This window comes from Mizuhopecten yessoensis, unplaced genomic scaffold, assembly GCF_002113885.1.
Source record: "Mizuhopecten yessoensis strain PY_sf001 unplaced genomic scaffold, ASM211388v2 scaffold1405, whole genome shotgun sequence".
Classification (NCBI taxonomy): Eukaryota; Metazoa; Mollusca; class Bivalvia; order Pectinida; family Pectinidae; genus Mizuhopecten; species Mizuhopecten yessoensis.
The window spans coordinates 730595-758416 of NW_018404030.1; the positions used below are offsets into that span (position 1 = coordinate 730595).

General features: G+C 38.7%; 1 protein-coding gene across 4 annotated transcripts in view; it reads right to left on the reverse strand.

Annotated features, from left to right (window-relative positions):
• LOC110461619 (probable E3 ubiquitin-protein ligase HERC1) overlaps positions 1 to 27822 on the reverse strand; it is a 153254-nt gene that overhangs the window by 11444 nt on the left and 113988 nt on the right. For all 4 annotated transcript variants that reach the window (XM_021515182.1, XM_021515163.1, XM_021515171.1 and 1 more), the window contains 16 exons: positions 27375 to 27533; positions 26873 to 26971; positions 23435 to 23608; positions 21518 to 21653; positions 20154 to 20302; positions 19296 to 19487; positions 17886 to 18024; positions 17287 to 17468; positions 14986 to 15141; positions 12064 to 12289; positions 11371 to 11618; positions 8441 to 8671; positions 6773 to 6942; positions 5840 to 6005; positions 4305 to 4381; positions 2763 to 2934 (listed from right to left, as the gene is read on the reverse strand). In XM_021515182.1, coding sequence (XP_021370857.1) covers positions 2763 to 2934; positions 4305 to 4381; positions 5840 to 6005; positions 6773 to 6942; positions 8441 to 8671; positions 11371 to 11618; positions 12064 to 12289; positions 14986 to 15141; positions 17287 to 17468; positions 17886 to 18024; positions 19296 to 19487; positions 20154 to 20302; positions 21518 to 21653; positions 23435 to 23608; positions 26873 to 26971; positions 27375 to 27533 — 2676 coding nt within the window. The remainder of the gene's footprint in view (positions 1 to 2762; positions 2935 to 4304; positions 4382 to 5839; positions 6006 to 6772; positions 6943 to 8440; positions 8672 to 11370; positions 11619 to 12063; positions 12290 to 14985; positions 15142 to 17286; positions 17469 to 17885; positions 18025 to 19295; positions 19488 to 20153; positions 20303 to 21517; positions 21654 to 23434; positions 23609 to 26872; positions 26972 to 27374; positions 27534 to 27822) is intronic.

Genomic DNA, 27822 nt, shown 5'->3' on the forward strand with positions numbered 1-27822 from the left:
ACCACATACCAATGATCCATGATCTCACTAACCAGCAACCAATGATCCATGATCTCACTAACCAGCTACCAATGATCCATGATCTCACTAACCAGCTACCAATGGTTCATGATCTCACTAGGCAGCTACCAATGGTCCATGATCTCACTAGGCAGCTACCAATGATCCAGACACACTAACCAGCTCCCAATGATCAATGATCTCACTAACCATCTACCAATGATCAATGATCTCACTAACCATCTACCAATGATCAATGATCTCACTAACCACATATATATAATCCATGATTTCACTAGACAGCAAACAAGGATCAATGATCTCACTAACCACATACCAATAACCCATGATCTCACTAGCCAGCTACCAATAATCCAGATACGCTAACCAGCTACCAATAATCCATGATCTCACTAGGCAGCTGCCAATGATCCATGATCTGACTAGGCAGCTACCAATGATCCATGATCTGACTAGGCAGCTACCAATGGTCCATGATCTCAGTAACCAGCTACCAATGATCAAGATCCAGATCCTTGTGTTTGAGGGGGATGATATAAGTATCTTTTTTTGAACTTACCTCTTCTAGATCCTCGGGTTGGAGGGGGATGATAAGAAGTATCTTTTTTGTACTGACCTCTTCTAGATCTTCATGTTGGAGGGGGATGATGATAAGTATCTTTTTTTGTCCTTACCTCTTCTAGATCCTCAGACACACTAACCAGCTCCCAATGATCAATGATCTCACTAACCAGCTACCAAAGATCAATGATCTCACTAACCAGTTACCAATGATCCATGATATCACTAGGCAGCTACCAATGGTCCATAATCTCACTAACCAGCTACCAAAGATCAATGATCTCACTAACCATCTACCAATGATCAATGAGCTCACTAACCAGCGACCAATGATCCATGATCTCACTAGGCAGCTCCCAATGATCCATGATCTAGCTCGGCAGCTACCAATGATTCAGATCCTTGTGTTTGAGGGGGATGATAATTAGTATCTACTCAGCTACCAATGATCCATGATATCACTAGGCAGCTACCAATGCTCCAGATCCAGATCCTTGTGTTTGAGGGGGATGATATAAGTATCTTTTTTTGAACTTACCTCTTCTAGATCCTCCTGTTGGAGAGGAATGATAATAAGTATCTTTTTTGTACTGACCTCTTCTAGATCTTCATGTTGGAGGGGGATGATGATAAGTATCTTTTTTTGTCCTTCCCTCTTCTAGACCCTCGTGTTGGAGGGGGATGATAATAAGTGGTTTTTTTTTGTACTTACCTCATCTAGATCCTCGTGTTGGATGGAGGGGGATGATAATGAGTATCTTTTTTTGTACTTAACTCTTCTAAATCCTCGTGTTGGAGCGGGATGATAATAAGTATTTTTTTTGCATGATCTCACTAGGCAGCTCCCAATGATCCATGATCTCACTAACCAGTTACCAATGATCCATGATATAACTAACCAGCTACCAATAATCCACGATCTCACTAGGCAGCTACCCATGATCCATGATCTCACTAACCAGCAACCAATGATCCATGATCTGACTAGGCAGCTACCAATGCTCCAGATCCAGATCCTTGTGTTTGAGGGGGATGATATAAGTATCTTTTTTTGTCCTTCCCTCTTCTAGACCCTCGTGTTGGAGGGGGATGATTATAAGTATCTTTTTTGTACTTACCTCTGCTAGATCCTCGTGTTGAAGGGGGATGATAATAAGAATCTACTTACCTCTTCTAGATCCTTGTGTTGGAGGGGGATGATAAGAAGTATCTTTTTTGTACTGACCTCTTCTAGATCTTCATGTTGGAGGGGGATGATTATAAGAGTCTTTTTTTGTACTTACCTCATCTAGATCCTCGTGTTGGAGGTACCAATAATCCAGACACTCTAACCAGCTACCAATAACCCATGACCTCACTAGGCAGCTACCAATGGTCCATGATCTCAGTAACCAGCTACCAATGATACATGATCTCACTAACCACATATATATAATCCATGATCTCACTAGCCAGCTACCAATGATCCAGACACACTAACCAGCTACCACTAATCCAGTCACGCTAACCAGCTACCAATTGTTCATGATCTCACTTGACAGCTACCAATGATCAGCAATGAGCTCACTAACCAGCTACCAAAGATCAATGATCTCACTAACCACATACCAATAACCCATGATCTCACTAGCCAGCTACCTATAATCCAGACACACTAACCAGCTACCACTAATCCAGTCACGCTAACCAGCTACCATTAATACAGACACGCTAACCAGCTACCAAGAATCCAGACACGCTAACCAACTACCAATAATCCAGACACGCTAAACAGCTACCATTAATTCAGACACGCTAACCAGCTACCGATAATCCAGACACGGTAACCAGCTACCAATAATCTAGACACACTAACCAGCTACCAATGATACATGATCTCACTAACCACATACCAATGACCCATGATCTCACTAGCCAGCTACCAATAATCCCGACACGCTAACCAGCTACCATTAATCCAGACATGCTAACCAGCTACCATTAATCCAGACATGCTAACCAGCTACCAGTAATCCAGACACGCTAAACAGCTACCATTAATTCAGACACGCTAACCAGCTACCAATACTCCATGATCTCACTAGGCAGCTGCCAATGGTCCATGATCTCAGTAACCAGCTACCAATGATCCAGATCCAGATCCTTGTGTTTGAGGGGGATGATAATTAGTATCTACTTACCTCTTCTAGATCCTCATGTTGGAGGGGGATGCCGACCAGTAACTTCCAAACACATGGTGCAAAGTGGAGGTCCAAGGGTTTCTTTGTCCTGATGGCCACTCCACACAGGATACCGAGGAATTTAAACATTTCCATTTCCTCATCAGAAGTCAACGATGGGTTCAACAAAAATCTGGATGGAAAGAAAAGTGATACTTATGCTTACTATTTATGTACTATTTTGAATAGTGTTTGTACATTGTACTTAGTACAGAAAAGTGTTGTACTACCTTTATTGCTACATCATTCGGTCTATTTTGTCATTCCTGGAACCACCTTGTAGATAGTGAACTGAATAGGTAGATCAATCTCATCTGCTAATAACTAGCATTACATGGTGTCAGGAACAAGTCTCCTGGGATGAGTTTGGACCTCCGGGCAGTCCTGGTAGCTTACATGTTTTCTTCTCTTCATGCCTAACAATCGTATGAAATCCCTCAATCCAAACAGAAAGTGAAGGATTTTATTGATTTATTTCTATTTCCCCTATTGGGCACCCCATTGTGCCGTCCCCTTGGGGGCCACATACTCAGCTTACATAAAATTGAGTCCTACTTGCCATAGGATGCTCTAGACCAGATTTGGTTAAAATCCCCCATTTCTATCTCCTTAGCAGAGGGATTGAAAGATAATTACCACTGTTACCTATCCTATATGCTATTTTTGAGATAAAATAGAAAAATAATGATGACAAAAATAAAGGCAAAATATCACTACCTATAACTCAAAATCATTCAAAGAATCTGTTAAAAGATATAAACACATTTGACCCCTGTGACCTTGAATATGCTTGAGTTCATTAATTTGAACTTACTTGGCGACCTTACATCCCAGCCTGTTACTGGTCAAATATCGTCACCTTAGCCATTTTGTTTACACCTACCTATCTCTGTTGTTTTCTCCTACCTATCTCTGTTGTTTACAACTACCTACCTCTGTTGTTTACACCTACCTATCTCTGTTGTTTATACCTATCTATCTCTGTTGTTAATACCTACCTATCTCTGTTGTTTACAACTACCTACCTCTGTTGTTTACACCTACCTACCTCTGTTGTTTACACCTACCTATCTCTGTTGTTTATACCTACCTATCTCTGTTGTTTATACCAATCTACCTCTGTTGTTTACAACTACCTGTTTCTGTTGTTTACACCTACTTATCTCTGTTGTTTATACCTACCTGTCTCTGTTGTTTATACCTACCTGTCTCTGTTGTTTATACCTACCTATCTCTGTTGTTTATACCTACCTATCTCTGTTGTTTATACCTACCTATCTCTGTTGTTTATACCTACCTTCTCTGTTGTTTATACCTACTTATCTCTGTTGTTTATACCTACCTGTCTCTGTTATACCTACATGTCTCTGTTGTTTATACCCACCTGTCCCTGTTGTTTATGCATACCTGTTTCTGTTGTTAACACCTACATGTACCTGTCCCTGTTGTTTACACCTACCTGTTCCTGTTGTTTACACCTACATATCTGTTGGTTACACCTACCTGTCCCTGTTGTTTCCAGATTCGTTCTGAGCATTCGGTGTTGTTATTAACAATGGGACTACTCTCATCTCTAGCTCCTGTCAAACATACAAGGTAATCAAGAATGTAATTCAAATCTTTGTGAAACTGATAAATAATTTGGAATCCTTACTTATTGTAGAACAAGAGATCTGTGGGCCCAAGCTGGTCACCACAGCTGAGTGAGTGTTATACACCTGTTATATGTTGTTGTGAAGTGCTGAAAATATATATATTGGGTTTGAGAGTATCCTATCAATTTGAGGTTACTTTTCAGTTTTTATTTTTTGAGAAATAGGGATAACAATCTTCAAATCTCAAAATCCAAGATTGCTGCCTGATGGCCATCTTGTTTTATTAATAATAACTCTCAAATGAAACATTCATATGAAATTTGAGAAAGATCTTTCAAGTCCTTGTGGAATAGCAATAACAAACTTAAACACTCACGAGAGGCCCATGGGCCTTAATGGTCACTTGAGTTTGTAATACATATGTACAATTGTTATTAATGTTATATAATCCAAGCATGGCCTGCTGACAGTGCTGTCCTTGACAAAATGATGATATATCATATCAATATAGCTGGCAATTTTCAGACAAGAGGCAAAATGAGCAATCCAGTGACCTTGAATGTCTAACAAGGTCATTAAACTGAATAAAGTTTATAGCCCTTCATCTCAGCATGCAACTTGCCAAATATCACGATCCTAGAACTTTTTTTTACTGAGATTCGGTAGTTTAAAGGTTTATACACATTTGACCATACACACTGTATGTGAACATGTAAGTGGGTCAAGATCACCTACATGAACAAACTTGATAGCTCTTCATCTGAGCATGCTACTGGCAAAATATCACCACCCTATGCTTTTGTTTACTGAGATTCGGTAGTTTAAAGGTTTATACACATTTGACCATACACACTGTATGTGAACTTGTAAGTGGGTCAAGATCACCCACATGAACAAACTTAATAGCTCTTCATCTGAGCATTCTACTGGCAAAATATCAACTCCTGTTGCTTTATGGTTATTCAGATGAAGTTTTTAAATTTTATTTAAACCATTTGACCACTACAATCTTGAATAAGGATGAAGGTCATTCTTTAGAACAATCCTCGTAATTTTTTGTCTGAGCATTTTACTGACAAAATATCATCATCCTAGACCTTTTGGATACTAGTATTAAGAAGTTGTTTAAAGTTTGTTTTACATATTTGACCCCTGTGACCTTGAATATGTGCAAAGGTCATTCATTTGAACAAACTTGTTAGCTCTTCATCCAAGCATGCAATTGGCCAAATATCATCACCATGGTCCATTTTAAGACAATTGATTAATTGGTTATTAAGAAGTTGTTTACAGCAAAAGGTTGACACAAGATAGTTGACAGACGATGGAGGGCAATGCCACAGCATAAGCTTGCTTGGCCCTTTGGGCTAAAAACCATGATACTACACAAATTTGACAAGTCAAAATCAGATCACATCATGTAAACACAACAAACCTTCTTACCTGACACATCTCTGTTATAGTATCATCAAACACTCCGCCAGCATCATCTGCCCCTTCTCCTATCAGCTTCACCTTCCAGGCACGGGCAGGCAGTCTCAGGTCTTCTGCCTTCAACTTCACAACCTGCTGGGCAATCTGGGTAAACACTGGCTTACACTTCTTACCCCTAAACAAAAAATGAGTATAACCCCATATACAGGTTTAGATGTAGATAACATGGCTTACACTTCTTACCCTTAAACAAAAAGTAAGTATAACCCATATACAGGTTTAGATGTAGATAACATGGCTTACACTTCTTACCCTTAAACAAAAAGTAAGTATAACCCCATATACAGGTTTAGATGTAGATAACATGGCTTACACTTCTTACCCTTAAACAAAAAGTAAGTATAACCCCATATACAGGTTTAGATGTAGATAACATGGCTTACACTTCTTACCCTTAAACAAAAAGTAAGTATAACCCCATATACAGGTTTAGATGTAGATAACATGGCTTACACTTCTTACCCTTAAACAAAAAGTAAGTATAACCCCATATACAGGTTTAGATGTAGATAACATGGTTTACACTTCTTACCCCTCAACAAAAAGTAAGTATAACCCCATATACAGGTTTAGATGTAGATAACATGGTTTACACTTCTTACCCCTCAACAAAAAGTAAGTATAACCCATATACAGGTTTAGATGTAGATAACATGGTTTACACTTCTTACCCCTCAACAAAAAGTAAGTATAACCCATATACAGGTTTAGATGTAGATTACAGAGTAGAGGTGGTTGCTTAGACTGGGTTTTTTACACACACTCAACCTCTCCTTTGAGAAGTGGAATGAGGACGATGTTCATCATCTGTTAGACATTGTTTAATATTGTGGCAACAATATCCTCTGACATAAAGAATGACTGATATTATGTGCTATTTACCTAGTAGACAGGCGTTTGACAGTGATCTGTGGACCATAGTTCTTGCCCTGTACCATGGTCTTGCCAATGGCCCTGACGAGAGGAAGTGTGTAGACCCTAGGCGACAGGAGTGGCCGTAACCTTCCATCAATGATTCCCCTCATCCCAGTCTCGTACCGTGTGAGCGTTGACTGTGGAGATAAACAATGATACGTAAGACTACATTTACTACTGATTGTGCTACAGCTAAAGCTAAACGGTTCCATTGATAATGGTGGTTGGTTTTTCAGCTGTCCTTTTACATACTGGAATCTTTTTTTTAATACATAGTTATAAAATATGTATATCAATAAAAGAAGTGAGTAGTAAGAAAGTAAAGGAAATAGTTCCTATGCCTTGATAAAAGAGGCCCACTGTGCCTGTGTAACTCACCTGGAATATTAAAGCAATCATTTTGTAATATTCTTATTTTATATAGTACTGATAACAAGAGGCCCAATGGGCCTGCATCGCTCACCTGGTACTAATACCATACTTGTAACCTTAAAAGTGATCTAAACTAAAGCTACAGGCAAAATATCAGTATTTATGTCATTCAAAAGAACCTGTTAAAATATTTTAAAATATTTGACCCCTGTGACTTGAAAGTCGAACAAGATATTACATTAAACAAACTTTATAGCCCTTCATCTCAGCATGTAACTTGCCAAATATCACCACCTTTTGTTGATTGAGATTAGGTAATTCAAGGTTTATACATATTTTACCAAATGTGACCTTGAAAGAAGGTCAAGGTCATTCAAATGACTTCATAGCCCTTCATCCAAGCATGCTACTGGCCAAATTTCAACATTCTAGGCCTCATCTCATGGTTATTCAGAAGAGGTCGTTTAAAGATTTTAAACAAATTTGACCCCTGGGACCTTGAATATAAGGTCATTCATTTTAACAAACTTGGTAGCCCTTTATCCTAGCAAGATACTGGCCAGATATCAACATGCTAGGCCTTATGGCTATACAGAAGAGGTCTTTGAAGTTTTAAACATATTTGATGCATGTGACCTTGAATATAAGTCAAGGTCATCCATTTGAACAAACCTAGTTACCCTTCATCCGTGTATACTACTGGCCGGATATCATCATCCTGGGCTTTTGGTTATTCAGAAAAAAGTTGTTTAAAGGTTTTAAACATATTTGATGCATGTGACCTTGAATATAAGTCAAGGTCATTCATTTGAACAAGCTTGGTAGCCCTTTATCCTAGCAAGATACTGGCCAGATATCAACATGCTAGGCCTTATGGATATACAGAAGAGGTCTTTGAAGTTTCAAACATATTTGATGCATGTGACCTTGAATATAAGTCAAGGTCATCCATTTGAACAACCCTAGTTACCCTTCGTCCGTGCATACTGGCCGGATATCATCATCCTGGGCTTTTGGTTATTCAGAAAAAGTCGTTAAAAGATTTTAACATATTTGACCCCTGTGACATATCATCCCCATGGTCCATTTTAAGACAATTGATTAATAGGTTATTAAGAAGTTGTTTAAAGTAAAAAGTTGACGCCGGACAGACAGAGGGATGCCGCACCATGACAGGTGAGCTAATAAACCATGTTTTGGCAAAACATATGTTTTATTAGCTGCATGCTCTAACATGCAAATAATGCTTATGCAGATACTTACCTGTGTAGAGGTTAGTGGGAGAAGCCGCCAGGACGAATATATGAGGTCCGAGAAGTGATGCAGGAGTTTGAAGCGCCCCTGTATGTCCTCCAGACTGACAGCTGTTAGGGCAGTGTACTGAGGCGGAATGCCATCTGGGATCCCCAACTGTAGGGGGAGAGGCACACCTGGTTTTCTCTGAGGAGGAGGTTGGGCTGTCCATGCGGCACTGTGAGTCCTACCAGCGGATATCTGACAGTGATGAAATTCAAAAGATTTAAAAAATAATAATCTTAAAGGTAACAAGAAAATATTGTGCCTATTAGACACTATTCCATCAACTGTCAGATGTGAACCGTGACTGAACTATTCCTAGGAGTCATCTTAAAAACATTTAAATTGTTTCACAGGTAATTGACAAACCACATTGGAATAAGCAACGGATGATTGTAATCAGCCATTGCATGTAAAAGCTAACATTGTGTAGTTACATAACTTTCAATTGTTGGGTGGAAAACATCCAAACTTTGTAAACAAGAACTTCGCTCACCTAGATCTTTATGCCCAGCAATGGTATAAATGGCTTTTGAATGGGATCTTGACCGTTTCAAAGTTATGGCTCAGAAATTCAGTCCCTAAGGGTAGGGTCAGAACCCAGAATCAATATTAATATCATAATTGCATCCGTCTCTTCATGCCCAGCAATGGTATATATGATTATGGGGTGGGTATCTCAACCATTTCAAAGCCAAGAATTAAGTCCCTAGGTGTAGAGGCAGACCCAAATGAGTAGACCTATTTGAATTTTTTTCAGCGAGATTGGGTGCTAAGTGTCAGGTTACCTTACCAGTGTGTAGACTGACCTGTTTGATGTGTTTGTCTATGAGACAGGTTGCTGGCTGTGGTAATTACCTGACCAGTGTGTAGACTGACCTGTTTGATGTTTTTGTCTATAAGACAGATTACCGGCTGTGGTTACCTGCCTGGTGTGTAGACTTACCTATTTGATGTTTTTGTCTATAAGCCAGGTTGTCAGCTGTGGTTACCTGTCCAGTGTGTAGACTTACCTATGTGATGTTTTTGTCTATAAGCCAGGTTGCCGGCTGTGGTTACCTGTCCAGTGCGTAGACTGACCTGTTTGATGTTTTTGTCTATAAGACAGGTTGCCGGCTGTGGTTACCTGACTGGTGTGTAGACTTACCTATGTGATGTTTTTGTCTATAAGCCAGGTTGCCGGCTGTGGTTACCTGATCAGTGTGTAGACTTACCTATTTGATGTTTTTGTCTATAAGCCAGGTTGTCAGCTGTGGTTACCTGTCCAGTGTGTAGACTTGCCTATGTGATGTTTTTGTCTATAAGCCAGGTTGCCGGCTGTGGTTACCTGTCCAGTGCGTAGACTGACCTGTTTGATGTTTTTGTCTATAAGACAGGTTGCCGGCTGTGGTTACCTGACCAGTGTGTAGACTTACCTATTTGATGTTTTTGACTATAAGACAGGTTGCCGGCTGTGGTTACCTGACTGGTGTGTAGACTGACCTGTTTGATGTTTTTGTCTATAAGACAGGTTGCCGGCTGTGGTTACCTGTCCAGTGCGTAGACTGACCTGTTTGATGTTTTTGTCTATAAGACAGATTACCGGCTGTGGTTACCTGCCTGGTGTGTAGACTTACCTATTTGATGTTTTTGTCTATAAGACAGGTTGCCGGCTGTGGTTACCTGACCAGTGTGTAGACTTACCTATTTGATGTTTTTGTCTATAAGACAGATAACCGGCTGTGGTTACCTGACTGGTGTGTAGACTTACCTATGTGATGTTTTTGTCTATAAGTAAGGTTGTCGGCTGTGGTTACCTGATCAGTGTGTAGACTTACCTATTTGATGTTTTTGTCTATAAGCCAGGTTGTCAGCTGTGGTTACCTGTCCAGTGTGTAGACTTGCCTATGTGATGTTTTTGTCTATAAGCCAGGTTGCCGGCTGTGGTTACCTGATCAGTGTGTAGACTTACCTATGTGATGTTTTTGTCTATAAGACAGGTTGCTGGCTGTGGTTATATTACCTGACCAGTGTGTAGACTTACCTATTTGATGTTTTTGACTATAAGACAGGTTGCCGGCTGTGGTTACCTGACTGGTGTGTAGCCTTACCTATGTGATGTTTTTGTCTATAAGCCAGGTTGCCGGCTGTGGTTACCTGTCCAGTGCGTAGACTGACCTGTTTGATGTTTTTGTCTATAAGACAGATTACCGGCTGTGGTTACCTGACTGGTGTGTAAACTTACCTATTTGATGTTTTTGTCTATAAGACAGATAACCGGCTGTGGTTACCTGACTGGTGTGTAGACTTACCTATGTGATGTTTTTGTCTATAAGTAAGGTTGTCGGCTGTGGTTACCTGATCAGTGTGTAGACTTACCTATTTGATGTTTTTGTCTATAAGCCAGGTTGTCAGCTGTGGTTACCTGTCCAGTGTGTAGACTTACCTATTTGATGTTTTTGTCTATAAGCCAGGTTGTCAGCTGTGGTTACCTGTCCAGTGTGTAGACTTACCTGTTTGATGTTTTTGTCTATAAGACAGGTTGTCGGCTGTGGTTACCTGACTGGTGTGTAGACTTACCTATTTGATGTTTTTGTCTATAAGACAGGTTGCCGGCTGTGGTTACCTGTCCAGTGCGTAGACTGACCTGTTTGATGTTTTTGTCTATAAGACAGGTTGTCAGCTGTGGTTACCTGACCAGTGGGTAGACTTACCTATGTGATGTTTTTGTCTATAAGACAGGTTGCTGGCTGTGGTTACCTGTCCAGTGTGTTGACTGACCTGTTTGATGTTTTTGTCTATAAGACAGATTACCGGCTGTGGTTACCTGTCCAGTGTGTAGACTTATCTATTTGATGTTTTTGTCTATGAGACAGGTTGCTGGCTGTGGCTATTACCTGACCAGTGTGTAGACTGACCTGTTTGATGTTTTTCCCGGTGAGACAGGGCACGAGTTGTGGTTCCCTTACTGGTGTGTTGGTGTGACCTATACCCAACTGGCCCTCGCTATTGTTGCCCCAAGCCCACACATCCCCTGTACAGGTGAGGGCTAGGGTGTGTTCGGCCCCACACACCACATCCTCTACATAGTATCCAGACAAGGCTGTCACCTCTTGGGGCGTCATGTGACCACGCCCTCTGAATTCAGGCTGACCAATAAGGCGATCTATTACAATTGGAACAATAGACAAATGTTTAAGCATTGGATACAAAGAAAGATGGGAGAGATGCCATGTTATATGTAGCAGAAGCTCTGTGAAACTTTCTGATTTGCTCATGATTTGATAAATCTAGAATTTTTTGCCTTCCTTGATATTAAGATTTCTTTTGGGAAATTGTAAGAATAACAAACGATCATATCAATAGAAGTATACTAATTTACCAAAAAAAAGGCACGGAGTTCATGAGATCTGTTTCCCCGTATAAAAAATCAAAAATAGTATCCTCAAGATAGGATGTTTCTACGATAGGAAAAAATTTTTTGTGAGTAGTTTCAGTATCTCCAGTTGCAACAAATACATCAATAATTCATGTTTAAACCTGATACATTAAAATCAATAAGTGCAGCATCCTTATTTTATGGAATTTTGTGAAACATGAAAATCAATTACCTTGTCCCCAGGTAAAGACGCGGCCATCTTTGGAAAGGGCCACGGAGAACTGGGCTCCACAAGCCACCTTTTTGATGGTCTGGGCCTGGAGTGCCTCTATCTTGGCCGGGAGATGTTTACCTGTGGTGTTCCCCAGTCCAAGTTTACCATAATCTCCATCACCGAAGGCCCAGACATTTTTCCCGTCTGAGGACACACACAACGTGTGATTCAACCCACAGGCCACCTATATATCCAAACATACATCATCAATCAGACATTTGTCTCATCTGAGGACACACACAATGTCTTTGGTGTTTTTTAAATGACCCAAATCGCCACATTTAAAACAACACATATCAACACGTTCCCCTATACAGGTAAACATAGCCCCTTGGTACCTGTACCTGGACTGTGATTTACCCCACCCGGGGTACTTACGGAACTCGCCAGGTGTAAACATCCAGGTGAAGGAGAGCTATAGACAACAAGAGTACCACGGGGCGGTACAATATACGCCAGTCGAATGCCATATAGTGTTATATACTTTCTGACATTGAAATAAGATCTAAATCATTCTAAGAGTGGTTAGCTGACATGCTAGCAAAAATGTAGAAGAAAATCTCCGGACCAAAAATCAAATACTGAAATGAACAAAGGGCAATAACTGTTGGAAAAATCGTTGAATCAAAATTCTTTTAAGGTAGACACAACTTCATATCATGATTATAATGTATACCAAGTTTCAAAGAGATCTGTTGAAAAATGTAGAAGGAGATTGCCGCACAAAAAAATCAAATACTGAAATAACCAAGGGCAATTACTTTTGCAAAAATTGTTGAATCAAAATTCTTTTCAAGGAAACACAACAACATATCATGGTTATTTAGCCTACTAAGTTTCAAAGAAATTCGTCAAAAAATGTAGGAGGAGATCTTCAGACAAAAATTCAAATACTGAAATGAACAAAGGGCAATCACTTTTGGAAAAATTGTCTATCTTAATTCTTTTAAGGGAGACACAACTTCATATCATGATTATAATGTATACCAAGTTTCAAAGAGATCGGTCGAAAAATGTAGGAGGAGATGGCCGGACAACCAATAGTTTACGCTGGACGGACGGACAGACAACCCCATACCATAATACTTCTGTCAAATTTGATGGGCGCATAAAAACGAATGCAAATAACAATTACTTAACACCCAGTTGTGTTTTCATAACGAACATACGGTATCACATATCAGCTCTCTTTGTCCGCCACAGGCCAGGTAACACTCCAGTCAATCATCAAGATGTTATTTACCTATTCTGTTACCTGGGAGACAAACCCATTCTTGACAGTCTAACAGTCACTGTAATATTGTGAAACATGCATTGTAAAACTGAACATAATCTTAATTAATACAATGAGAAGTTTATATACAGTGATCCTTATTCCATACTTCCATACGAGGGTTTCGGATATTTGTATCAGGGTTCATACAAACAGGTTTTTCAAGGGTTTTTAAAGACTATTTGTGTTTAATTTAAGGCCTAATTTTAAGACACTACAAATCCTACAAATGTTTTTGGTTCAAAGTTTTTCTACACAGCAATCACCAGTAGCTGCGCAGACATTGCCAAGAGGATCATGAATGTGGTGGGATCTTCTAATTGATTGACTTACTTGAATAAACCTCTATCCGCTTTTCTGTACTAATATCGCTTTGTAGTTTTCCCCGTTTCAAAAATTCTGTAAATCTCCGGCTCGATTCAAAAACTGCGGGCGAGCAGATGGACTTGTTGTTAACCCTACCTACCCTAACTTTGTGTGCCTACCCAAAACTTTTCAAAGCAATTTTCAAAGAAGCACAATTAAATTCAAGATCACTTTCCTATATAAACCATATAAAATTATTTGTTAAAGTAAACTTTGTTACCTACCCACCCTCAATTTGTCCAACATGTTAAAGGAAACACATATTTTTTTCGTCTGGCCTTTTGCCTTTACGATTGGAGTGCATGCTCCCCAAAACTATACATGTCGATTGTTTGGTCACTAACAATACAGTTAGCCATGTGTTTGTCAATTTCAAATGCCCCAGCCCAAAGTGTGAATTGCGGATCGCTGAGCAACTTGTTATTGAACACACACATCCCTATTTCAGTTTTTTTAAATATGGTGGCTGATCAATGTGCTTTCTTGACTTCATCGTGCAAATGCTTCCTATGTGTACAACCCCAGTATAAAGCGTCATAGTGACCAAGATTGGTACGAGTAGTATTCGAAACATGTATAATTTCCGGAATAGATATATTTGTGCCATGTGATTAAAAAGAGTTTTTCAATTTTAAGATAATTTTGTTAAACTTTTTAAATAAATTTGACAATATAACCTTGATATGACAGGGTATCGTTGATTTTTAAGGGTTTTTCAAGACTTTTACTGATTTTCAAGGGTTTTTCAAGGCTACACATGGTGTTCAAGGGTTCTTCCTTTCAAATCTGTGCAAACCATGTGTAAGGTTTACTTATATATCAGCTCATACTCTTCATTGTCAGATAATTTTTCAAGAGTTTAAGGTTTGAAGTGGGCACCTAACTTTTACTGTCATCACTGGTGGCCATCTTGAAAATACCTTGACTTATATGATACATAGTCAATCATCACATTTAACAGTGTGATATTGATAATGATAGGCACTCTAAAAGTTAAAAACAGGCTATAAATCTGGAGAAAAAAGTTGAGCCTGAAACATATATATCGGGTGAGCAACTTTATGATATATACCAATCATACATGTTAAGTTTTGCCACAAATTAGCTAAGTAGTTAAGGAAAAGTGGTACGGAATCATGGAGAGATGGTTGAACAGATTCCAGTATACCCCTCTAACTTTGCTGTTGGGAGTATGACAAGTGCTGGTGGTCTTTATAAACAAAACAGTGTGAGCAACTTACAAATCCAATCTGGTGGCCCTCTAGGGCGGTGACTCGATGCGGGATCTTTTTGTTGACAATATTGCCAAGTCCTAGACGCCCGTACTCTCCATTACCAAAACAGAACAGTTTTCCATCTGCTGACACCACAGCGCTATGCTTAAACCCACAGGAAAGCTGCAAAAGAAAACAAATACAAAATTATTCAATTCAACTTATTTTTACATTTATTGACATTATCACACGCTTGAAAATTTCTTGCAATCACATTGGTCGGATTCTTATATACACGTGACCATTCCTCAAAAACTCATGCAGACTGATTGATTCTTATAAACACGTGACCATTCCTCAAAAACTCATGCAGACTGATTATCCGGAGAATATTGATTTCAAAATATAGCCTATATCAAAATTCCCCGCAACCTGTCGTAGCACATGTGGTGTTAGACCTGAACAAGATCTGTCAGACGATAACAGAGGATGGCTGCTGGCAAGCGCTTCGCCTCCGTTACATCTTAACATCCTAAAACTACTCGAAGATAAAGATGCTGTTAACACAAAATAAGGCCACCGAACACGCAGTGTGTGTCCTCCATGCTTATCTTATGGGGAAGAACCTTGTCAATGTCTTTGAACGCTACGATGCCTAACTGTTGGATTCACTCCTGGCTAAATTTTACACAGTGGCACTTTCCAGATGAGGTGAACTGTACAAAGTTTCACTGTAGAAGCACATAATAAAACGTTTATGGGCTTTGGACAAGAGGCCGAAGGGCCTTAGTGGTCACCTGAGTCAATCATTAAGCAGAAAAAGAATACTGAAATTTCTGACAAGTTGGGATCCTTTCCACACAAAAATATATGAAATATAATCAAAATTGTTTTTTTCCTATTAAGTATACAAAACTTTATTTTCTAATTTACGCACGTGTAAGTTAAGGCTGTCTTAGGGTAAGAATCAGGTATAAGCAATTTCTATCTTGACACACTGTTTTACATGACGTGATGTCTCAATGGCTCAACAATGACGTGACATCATGAATTAGGAAAATTCTGATGCCGCAATGCAGAAAAGGTGACATCATGAAATTAAAACCTTTTACGATATATTTAATGTACACGTTAGAAAGATGAGATTAACTTTTCTGTGCGAACTCTTTATTTGCAAATATGGGGTATACTAAATCTTGCTGACCGATTCGTTTTTCGGCAAAAAAGCTCAGGGGAAAAGTTGATATTTTCAAAATGGTAGCCATGCAGTCTAAACGCATTTTCATGGTTTTTGAGCTTATTCTGGTAGTCGGGATGAGAGAAAAGTACTTTTTTTATGCCCAAGGGTGTAGGATAGGGAAATCATTTCAACAGGAAAATATATGAAACATACTCAAAAGTGTTATTTCCCTATATAAACTATAGTAAACGTTACTTGGTCCCTAGGGGGAAAGAATGACCCAGGGATATTGAAATTTACAATTTTGATATAGCACTTTAAGACATATTCATTCATCTAGAGAATTTGGTTCTAGGAATTTTTTGTCTGAAAAAGAAGATTTTAGAAATTTTACCCTAATACCCCCCTATGAGCCCCATCCAACCGCCCCATGGAGTGCTAAGACTTTTGATTTTAATACTATCAAACTGCAATCCCTTGATGATCATTCCAACCAAGTAATAATCAATTCTGCATTTAAATACAAACTGTACTTAAAAAGTGTTATTTCCTATATAAACTAAAGGGAACTTTACCCCCTCCCCACATGGGAGTGAATGACTCAGGAGTCATGAAATTTATAATTTTGATAAGACACCTTAAGGTATTTTCATCCAGGAAGAGTATTTGATTCTAGGACTTCTAGGTCTTAAGAATAGAAACATTGCCGATTTCCCCTTTTGGGCCCCACCCGAGCCCTCTGGGGAGGAGCAGAAATTTCATTTTTACAATTTGATATTCTGTTCCACCAAGGATGGTCCCTACCAAGTTTAGTGGATACCCATTCATTGGTTCTTGAGAAGCCAAAAATTTAACGACACGGGCGACACATGATGACGAATGGAAAGCGATCAGAATAGGTTACTTAAGCAAAGCTCAGGTGACCTAAAAAGTGATATTAACCTTGGCGTACGCAAAAGTCCATAATTGTATAATAATATGAAGAACGTTAACACAGCAATGGTCCAATTTCAAGTAAATCCTGTTGCCAAAACAGTGAAAAGTTGTATCAAATCCAAATCCCATTAGTTTAGACTTACTACTACTACTACTACTATGATGTGTGTAGGAAATAACCAATTTACACGAGCACGTGTTGTATACCTCACCTGAACAATTTCCTCCCTCTGCAGTGCCTCTATCTGTCGTGGGCGGCGCTGTCTGTCACTGTTGCCATGTCCCAACTTGCCATAGTCGCCATCACCCCAGCTGAACACCTCACCGCTTTCTGTAAGAGTGAGGCTATGACCATCTGACCCCACTGAAGTCGCTAGCTGTATCACCACAAACCCTGGTAAAGGCAGAGAAATCATTTTAAGCTCAATAATTTGCATATAATGTACTGAACTTGCATTTTGAAAGGCATTCATCACTGAAAAACGTATTTGTCCTGCTGATAGTACTTTGGCAAATCTTTAATAGATTGAACAAGAGGCCCATGGGCCTTAACGGTCACCTGATATATTTANCAAGGTCAAATCTTGAGCTTTTCTGAAGTTTTATTAATTATAAGGCTTTTAATTTGTTAGTGTGCATATATCCCTGTACTGACCTGGAATGTATAAACCGTGTGTTGTAACTAATATATATAAATAATAATATTTTTCACTTGTGCTCAATTATGGTGAAATGCACAAAAATAAAACTGGATGAATTTCTATCATTGTTATACTTGGAGATGAATTATAAGTATAAGATGGACACTGACCCTGAAGTGAGGAGATGGCGGTAAGGGCGTGGTGGTCATCCGAGTTGCCCTGTCCCAGACGGCCATAGCTGCCCTCTCCACAAGCCAGAATTGTACCATTACTTTGGATCACAAATGTACAGTTTTGCCCACAAATCACCTGAAATAAAACATGTCAGGAAATTTATCCCACAAATGTAAGTCTGCTGGCCTGCTATTCTAGTTTCTGTGTACTGACACTAGGGAATAGTTTTAGGGAAGTTTCCTCGCAAAGGGGGTAGTAATTACCCTATTTTCGATGAAACTTCCCCATTTTCGATGAAACTTCCCCATTTTCGATGAAACTTCCCCAAAAAAGTTTTATTTCCCCATTCCCGGTAGGACTTCCCCTTTTCTGTGAAATTTCCCCTTGGTCCGCTGAAACTTCCCCTTTCTGCTGAAACTTCCCCTTTCCGCTGAAACTTCCCTTTTCNTTGTTACGTATCATTTGCTTGTGTTGCAGTTCCCTTTTAAAATCGCCATTCCTGTACAGATCATACAGCCCCAGGCAAAAGCAGGTACTCAGAGATTTTTATATATGCATATTGTAAATCATTTTTCGATTCAATATTATTTAAGCAAGTATGCTCCTATGAAGTATAGAATTTCTTTAACAAAGTAACGCTTGTCTGTCCATACTTAAGCAATCATGATATACTTTTCATATAAAAATATGTACAAAATGTATAGCATTATTACATCATGTTACCTGTAATAGTTTATTATACATGAATCCTGTCCAGGTAATAAGTGTCACACCTGTGTGCATGGGACTGGCTCCCTGGGGGCTATAATCACTACAGGTGAGAGACAGGTGACCAGCACACACGTGTGACCTTTACCCAGGAAAATATACAGCCTTATAATTGCAATATAGAAGTATGTGACATGAATGATGTTTAAAACAAATAAATATTCAAACAAAGCACTAAGTTTCTAAACCATTTAAATCCATATTTTTGAATATATTCACAATGGTCGGAATTAATGCTGTTGGCATGGGTATATATTTCAATTTCTACTCAAGTTGGACTCAATGCAACTAGCAACCAAATGTTACCTGTTTCATATGCCGATGAAATTGACCAGCATACAAATACATATTTTCAGATTTTGTAAAGGGAGATAACTATTGACATCTTATAATTAACACATAGAAGATACCACTTGTTACTTGAAGCTATATATACACAAGAAATTTGTTCAAGCAACCAAAAACGATCAATCAGCAAAATATTATCAGCTGTTGCTAGATGGTTTACGCTATCATTTTCCTTCATAGAGAGTAAAGACCATGATGTTAGTAAAGGGTTTGTGATCAAAGACCAAAATCAGTCCTAACAGTGAAAAGCCTATGTTGTTATCAAGCTACACCTTTTCTACTGTAGTTACCTTTTGAGCACAAGAGAATGAGGAGACTTTGGTGGGTACGAAGGATGCCCGGCCACCCTCACAGATCTGGCCATGGCGACCACTTCCCCAAAGGAACACCTCACACTTGCCTCCCAGCTGCCAGTCCTCAGGACGCTGTAATGCCCACAACATGATTTGTGTGTCCATGTTCAAATCCCAGCGACCGTTGTCCTGTAATGTCCAACAAATTACATTTTTTTGGTTCATTCTGTGATTTTTTCAAATACTGGTTAGTAAAAAGAAGTTGTTTAAGGATATTATAAATTTCACCAATGTGGCCTTGAAAGTAGGTCAAGGTCATATATTGGGGAAACTATAAACACTCCATCTCATATTTGACAGACAACCGACGATGGACAAAATACCATACCATAAACTCAACTGGCACAGGTGAGCTGAAAATTATGTCATCACTTAAATTGCCAAAAGAGGGGGGCACATCCTCCATTTATACAATACTGCAGAGTTCCTTTTATCTAGATGAACTAGACCAAATTTGGTCAATGACAACTGAGCCATTCAGGACTAATAGTGTTTTAGAAAGATAAAGTTGATGAACGATGGAAAATAAGCTTATGATTGCATCTGATTATGGTGGGAATCTGTTGATCATCTTGGTTTTCCAGTTAGTCCCAAAGTTCGATATACATGTGAAATTTCAATAAAGATCGATCCCTCCCATACTTTCTGAGAAACAGCAGCAACAAGAATTGTTTAAGAACAGACGAACCAAGGACAATGAATGAAGGGTGATTTGAACAGCCCATCATCTGATGTTGGTAGGCTTAAGAGTGCAAAGAACATTTTTTGTTTTTGTAACATGATAGGAAGTATCACCATCGGAACAGATCCTCCATTCCTGGTGTCCTTGTTGAGTCTTTTGAAGGAGTCTGGGAATGGCGTTCGTTGAGCGAGTGCATCAGCAGACTTGATGGCTGCGGAGTAGGAGAGGAGCCATTGCCACTCTGTCACCAACAGATCCTGGTCTGCAAATACAAATTGGACACTTTTATCTTGTCTTATACAACATTCGACACTGGAACATAACATAAAGAGAAAGCATGATTTTCTGACCGTTTCAGCTGTCAAAACCTGGAAGTGACCATATATATGTCCAAGTGATATGGTTCTTCAAAGAAGATCGTTTAGTAAAACATTTTGTTACTGCAGACAAGGCTTTTCTTTATTAACAGTGAAATAATTGTCTTTTATTTGTGTACATCGACATTCTGAAGTGTATAGCCATTGATATGCTTGAACTTAAACATTTTATCTGATATGTAATGTTAACGAGAATGAATCGCTCGATTGATTGATTACGACATAGCTGCCCAAGACATTGATGAAATACTTAGGAAGGCAGATTGCAAGCAATGTTATGGAACAAAGAGGCATAACTCCATATATAGGGGCAGTAAGTCCAGTCTAAATATTCAGTTAGCTCACATCCCATTATGCTAAAAGCGTGATGTATACCAAGTAGCATTCAAATCTGTGTAGAATATTGGGAGGAGCATCTTAAATTAATATCTGTATCTAAGGATCATAGGAAATCTTTATGTGAAGTTTACGAAAGGTCCCTCCAGTGACCCCAAACCCATCCAAGATCGACCCTTACCCAAATCAAGACTGACTACTACCCCATCAAAGACTGAACCCTACCCCATCTCAGAGTATAACTCCTACCCTATCCCTAGCCAGACTGACCCCTATCATTTTCTCGGACTGCACCTGACCACATCCTAGATTCAATCTAACCCCACCTACAACTGACCTACAAAAACCCATCCACAGACTGGTGACGCTTATCTAGTACTCCAGATTGACCCTTACCCCATCAAAAATTGACCCCTACCAGTATCCCTCCCCATCTCCAGATTGACCCCTACCCCATTCAAGACTGACATAAACCCCAACTACACCAGACTGATGCATCTCCGATCTACAGAATGACCCCTTCTCACCCAGTCTGACCCCTATCCTGCACCCCAGAATGACCACTACCACATCACCGATCCTCACTGAATCCAAGATGCCCACCAACCCCACCCCTGGTCCATACCTTACCCAACCCAGACTGAACTTTAATTGACTTCAGACTTGACTCTCACCCCATTCAAGATTGGCTTCTACCCCATCTACGGACAGACCCTTTAATCCACCCATGACCGACCCCCTCTCCCTCCCAGGCTAACCCTTACCTTCTGCATTGTGCTGGTGATGTATAAGTGTCTGGTTGTGACACAGGACATGCTCCAAAGACAGCCCCACAGCCAGAGAGGCCAGACATTGTAGGTAGGAGCTGTGTACCAGCTGATGGCCGGACACCACCATTGGCTAAAACAGAGACAATGCAAAACTGTATGAAACATGTGACATATTAATGCATTTTTATCCTCACATTTTCCCTGGCCATTTAAAGTGCGAAGTTTCAAAAGTTGTTTTTTTAAATATTTTACCTCTGCAACCTTGAAAATGAACACAATCTTTCCTTTAAATAAAACCCTGTTTAAACAGCATTGTACGCATTAAAACTTTGTATAATATTGAATCACAAATCCTTCCTTCATGTTCATCTACTATGATGTGCTTTCACTGTGCCAAGTTGTAAAACAAGATTACTGCGAAGAGTTATATAATACGCCAGTCACACGCTGAATGAGCAGTTGTGTTATATAGTTGAAATATATCTTAATATTTGTGAGTAATTGATGTTAAAGGAGAAATAATACAACATATCTGGTAGATCAATAAATGCAATAAAACATCTTGGTTATGCATGTAGTAATGGCGATATCAAGGTAACACTGTTTCAGTAATTGTTTAAAGGGGCATAACTCAGTAAATGAGTCAGATAACGGTGGTAACTTAAAAATTGTTTGGGAACTCATGGTAATTGACATTCATCTAAAGTTAATCCATTGAAAATAATATTGAGCGAACACTGTTTAATCAATTGAATAAAGGGGCATTAGACAGGCATATCTAGATGGAAAACAAGTATAGGACACGATTGTTAGCTAAACTCTGAATTTTTACAGGCTATCAGCATCTGTTGTAATCACAAGGGGTCAGTCTTTGGGCTGTTTTTAAATACCTTGTGAAGTTAAATTGTGTTTTTGCAGGGTTTTATGAGGGGTAATCTCCAATATATATCCGGGGTTAAATTGACCCTAATGCGGGAGATGTACCGAGGTTTTGGCAAATTCTTATATTCTCATTCCCCCGCACAATCAGGTGATAAAAGGTATCCTTATACTTTTTATACACCTACCAAAAAGTACCTCCGAGCTGAGTAAAAAGTACCCCCTTATGAAAAATTATATATTTAAATAATGTAAATCCAAAAGAGTTCAGACGTTGAACAGGACATTACAGGAGAATATTTATCCATCCAAATCTCCAACCCCTGGGCCAGAAAAAACATGGCACAATTATTATCAATCACTGGCAATTTGTAGGTTTGGGGAGGCATATTGAAACATTTTCAGTTATGTGATAGTATCCCCCCCCCAATACTTTTTATATCTCTATCAAAAAGTACCCCCCCTGGATACTTTTTATTTCCCTACCAAAATAAATATTGTTATTGTTAATCTAAAAGTGATCAGAACTTTAACAGGACATTACAGGGGAATATAATACATGCCATAACTTTCCAGTGCAAAATTGGTGATATCAGTGATTTGTTTTAGTGAGTTTTGGTAAAAAATAAAGAGATTTTTTCTCTGAATTAGAGAGACATTTAAAACAGAATTCTTATTCATTTGAGATGTTACACGCCATTTGATTGGTCAGTCAAAATAATTTCCAAGAGTATAACTACGATATACCGTCCGTAAATTTCTCATTACCATATGTGAAGCCTGGATGTCGATTGTTGATGACGTCAATGACCCCGACACATCATGGAATTAAAAATCCCCACCCCAAGGGCCAAGAAATTTAGGAGGCATGTAGAAACATTTGACACTTATGATTTGTACACCTCTCAGTTCCATTTCATCTGCGTCTCATTAATTTTATGATGGTGTATATGATCTCATTAATTTTATGATCGTGTATATGATCTCATTAATTTTATGATCGTGTATATGATAATTGTAAATAGTAATTACCTTTTCTGATAGGTACTGGTCCTGTAGCATAGTGGGCAGCTGTTGAAGCAGACCCTGTAGGCAGGGCGCCTGGTTCAATCCCACAATCCCTTGCTGTTTCAGTTTCTTTCTGGCCATGGCAACGCAGCGTGTCTTCTGATGGAGCTCAGCGTTATAGTGTAATATAACCACATCCTGTTAATCATTATACAGATAACTTATTACTCTGTTGATTCTGTCAGTCACATAGTTTATATATTACTCTGTTTGTTGATTCTGTCAGTCACATGATTTACATAATACTCTGTTGATTCTGTCAGTCACATAGTTTACATATTACTCTGTTGATTCTGTCAGTCACATAGTTTACATATTACTCTGTTGATTCTGTCAGTCACATAGTTTACATATTACTCTGTTGATTCTGTCAGTCACATGATTTACATATTACTCTGTTGATTCTGTCAGTCACATGATTTACATATTACTCTGTTGATTCTGTCAGTCACATGATTTACATAATACTCTGTTGATTCTGTCAGTCACATAGTTTACATATTACTCTGTTGATTCTGTCAGTCACATGATTTACATATTACTCTGTTGATTCTGTCAGTCACATAGTTTACATATTACTCTGTTGATTCTGTCAGTCACATGATTTACATATTACTCTGTTGATTCTGTCAGTCACATAGTTTACATATTACTCTGTTGATTCTGTCAGTCACATGATTTACATATTACTCTGTTGATTCTGTCAGTCACATGATTTACATATTACTCTGTTGATTCTGTCAGTCACATAGTTTACATATTACTCTGTTGATTCTGTCAGTCACATGATTTACATATTACTCTGTTGATTCTGTCAGTCACATGATTTACATATTACTCTGTTGATTCTGTCAGTCACATAGTTTACATATTACTCTGTTGATTCTGTCAGTCACATGATTTACATATTACTCTGTTGATTCTGTCAGTCACATGATTTACATATTACTCTGTTGATTCTGTCAGTCACATAGTTTACATATTACTCTGTTGATTCTGTCAGTCACATGATTTACATATTACTCTGTTGATTCTGTCAGTCACATGATTTACATATTACTCTGTTGATTCTGTCAGTCACATAGTTTACATATTACTCTGTTGATTCTGTCAGTCACATGATTTACATATTACTCTGTTGATTCTGTCAGTCACATGATTTACATATTACTCTGTTGATTCTGTCAGTCACATAGTTTACATATTACTCTGTTGATTCTGTCAGTCACATGATTTACATATTACTCTGTTGATTCTGTCAGTCACATGATTTACATATTACTCTGTTGATTCTGTCAGTCACATAGTTTACATATTACTCTGTTGATTCTGTCAGTCACATGATTTACATATTACTCTGTTGATTCTGTCAGTCACATGATTTACATATTACTCTGTTGATTCTGTCAGTCACATAGTTTACATATTACTCTGTTGATTCTGTCAGTCACATGATTTACATATTACTCTGTTGATTCTGTCAGTCACATAGTTTACATATTACTCTGTTGATTCTGTCAGTCACATGATTTATATATTACTCTGTTGATTCTGTCAGTCACATAGTTTACATATTACTCTGTTGATTCTGTCAGTTACATGATTTACATATTACTCTGTTGATTCTGTCAGTCACATAGTTTACATATTGCTCTGTTGATTCTGTCAGTCACATGATTTACATAATACTCTGTTGATTCTGTCAGTCACATAGTTTACATATTATTCTGTTTGATGATTTTGTCAGCTGTTACAATAGAGTACATATCATTCTGTTTGTTGATTTTGTCCATCATATACAATTTTCATATTGTTTATTTAACAGTGTATTTCAAACTTGCCTCAATTCTTAACCGTGGTGCTTTTGGCATAGAAAGCAAATCATAAAAAGAGTAATTTAAGGTACTGCCTTCTTTGCCAATTCAACTTAAATGTATCGCTCGCCTGGATCTTTATGCCAAGCAATGGTATAAATCAGGTCCGTCAGCTGGGGTACAGAATTTCTACCCCGGGTACCTGAAATTTGATTCTCGACCCGTACATGGGTACTCAATATATTTGACCCACACCACAGGAGTCTGAAATTCTGTCAAAAATTAATAATAACTGCAATACAAAAAAACACCTACTATATAAAATTATGGTTATTACCGAAAATACAGTCATGTAAGTTGAGAACTTCAACAAGTCTCCGTCGATCATTTGTTCTGAGTGAAATGCCAATTTTTCTCAATCACTCTTAGTTGTTTGTTAACGTTCAAATATTATTCGCCTGATCTGTTGGGCGATGTTGTTTTAAACTACCTGTATATACACGTGTATATGTGCGCTTGGGGTTGTGGTCTGTTAACAGTTGTTTGAATAAGGAGTGGTTTGGTTATAGTTGGTTGTGCAATTCTGTACAAAATGTGTTTAAACTTTATTAAACGACCACTTTTATTTAACGACCATTTTTTCTAATTTCCCTTTGGTGGTCACTTAATACAGATTCCACTGTATATGATGATGGGGTGGGGATCTCAACTGTTTCAAAGATATGGCCCGAAGTGAGGCACCAGACCCCAGGGTCAATTCTTATATCATGGTTGTGTTTGTTTCTTGATGCTCAGTAATTTTACACATGTTTATACGGTGGGGATCCCAACAATGCCAAAGTTTAAAATTATTTTTGGTGCCACCCTCATTTAATCTGGGGGTCAGCCCTTAAACTGGTACAATTTTGATTCCTCACCACCTGAGAATGATTCCAACCAAATATGGTTGATATCCATCACTTTGTTCAAGAGAAGAGGTCGCTTAAAGCAATACGGCCAAATAACCCCTTTTTGGACCCATCCCCCAGGGGGGTCAGCCCTTCTATTTGTACATTTTGAATCCTCACCACTTAGGGATGCTTCCAAGCAAATATTGTTGATATCCTTGTCTTCAGAAAAGTCACTTAAAGCAATATGACCAAATTGCTCCTTTTTTGGCCCACCTCTTAGCCCCAGGGGAGGTCAGGCCTTTCATTTGTAAGCTTTTGAATGCCAACCACCTAGGGAAGCTTCCAATCAAATATAGTTGATGTCCTTCTCTTAGTTTCAGAGGAAAAATTGCTTAAAGCAATATGGCCAAATTACCACTTTTTGGTCCTGCATGTCCCTCAGCCTCCTTTTCAGCTCCCTTACGGATCAGGCCCTTCATTTGTACAATTTTAAATGTCAACCATCTAAGGATGCTTTCTGTCAACTTTGGTTAAATTCCAATCGGCGGTTATGAAGAAGAAGTTGTTTGAAGAAAATGTTGACGGAAGGACAATGGACAAACAGACGGACAGACGCCACGATATGGCATAAGCTTGCCTTTGTCCTTTGGATCAAGTGAGCTAAAAATTCAGTCCTTCTCACAGATAACTTTACTGACCTTGATTCTATTGAAGCAAATGGCAAGTCCATAGTCTGCATACCAGCATAGGTCATTTACCGTTCCATTCTCTACATGGGTCTGGAGTAAACATCCATTCTGTAAAACAACATTATACACAAACTAATGTATACCACAATCTGTGTTGGTAGTAAATATCATTCCTATGAAACAACACAACGAAACAAACTTCTGTGTATTGGAAAATGTTCACTGCAGTTTAAATTTTGCCCACTTTGCCCTCAACATACTAATTAATGGAAATAATGAATGAACTCTTGAACTTTAGTTTCAAAGAGGTTTTGAATTTGAAGCTTAAAGAGTGCATTAAATAAAGATAAAATTAACTGCATCCTTGCTAAACAAGTCAAGAACGTTTCTAAAATTTTAAGAAGTCATGAATAATTTACAAGGATTCAATAAATGGAAAAAAATGTTCAAAAATTAAAATTCCTCAAAAGTAAATGTGACAGGACTTGTTGGTTGTATAGTATGTACTCACAGACAGACACCAGATGTTAACCCATCCTCGAGTACATCCAGAGGCCAGCATCAGACCATCAGGGCTGAAGGTCATGGAGGTCACAGAGGTCATATGTCCATGTAAAGTCCTAACAGGTTTAATGGTTCTCACCTGCTCCATGCATTCCATGTTCTGGTTCTGTATCAAAGATTGAGACTGGTTGTAGTGCAGTCATTGCAGCCACTCAACACTTCTACTATAACCTAATACTAGCTGACACACATTGCAGCCACTCAACACCTCTTCTATAACCTAATACTAGTTGACACACATTGCAGTCACTCAACACCTCTTCTATAACCTAATACTAGTTGACACACATTGCAGCCACTCAACACCTCTACTATAACCTAATACTAGTTGACACACATTGCAGCCACTCAACACCTCTACTATAACCTAATACTAGTTGACACACATTGCAGCC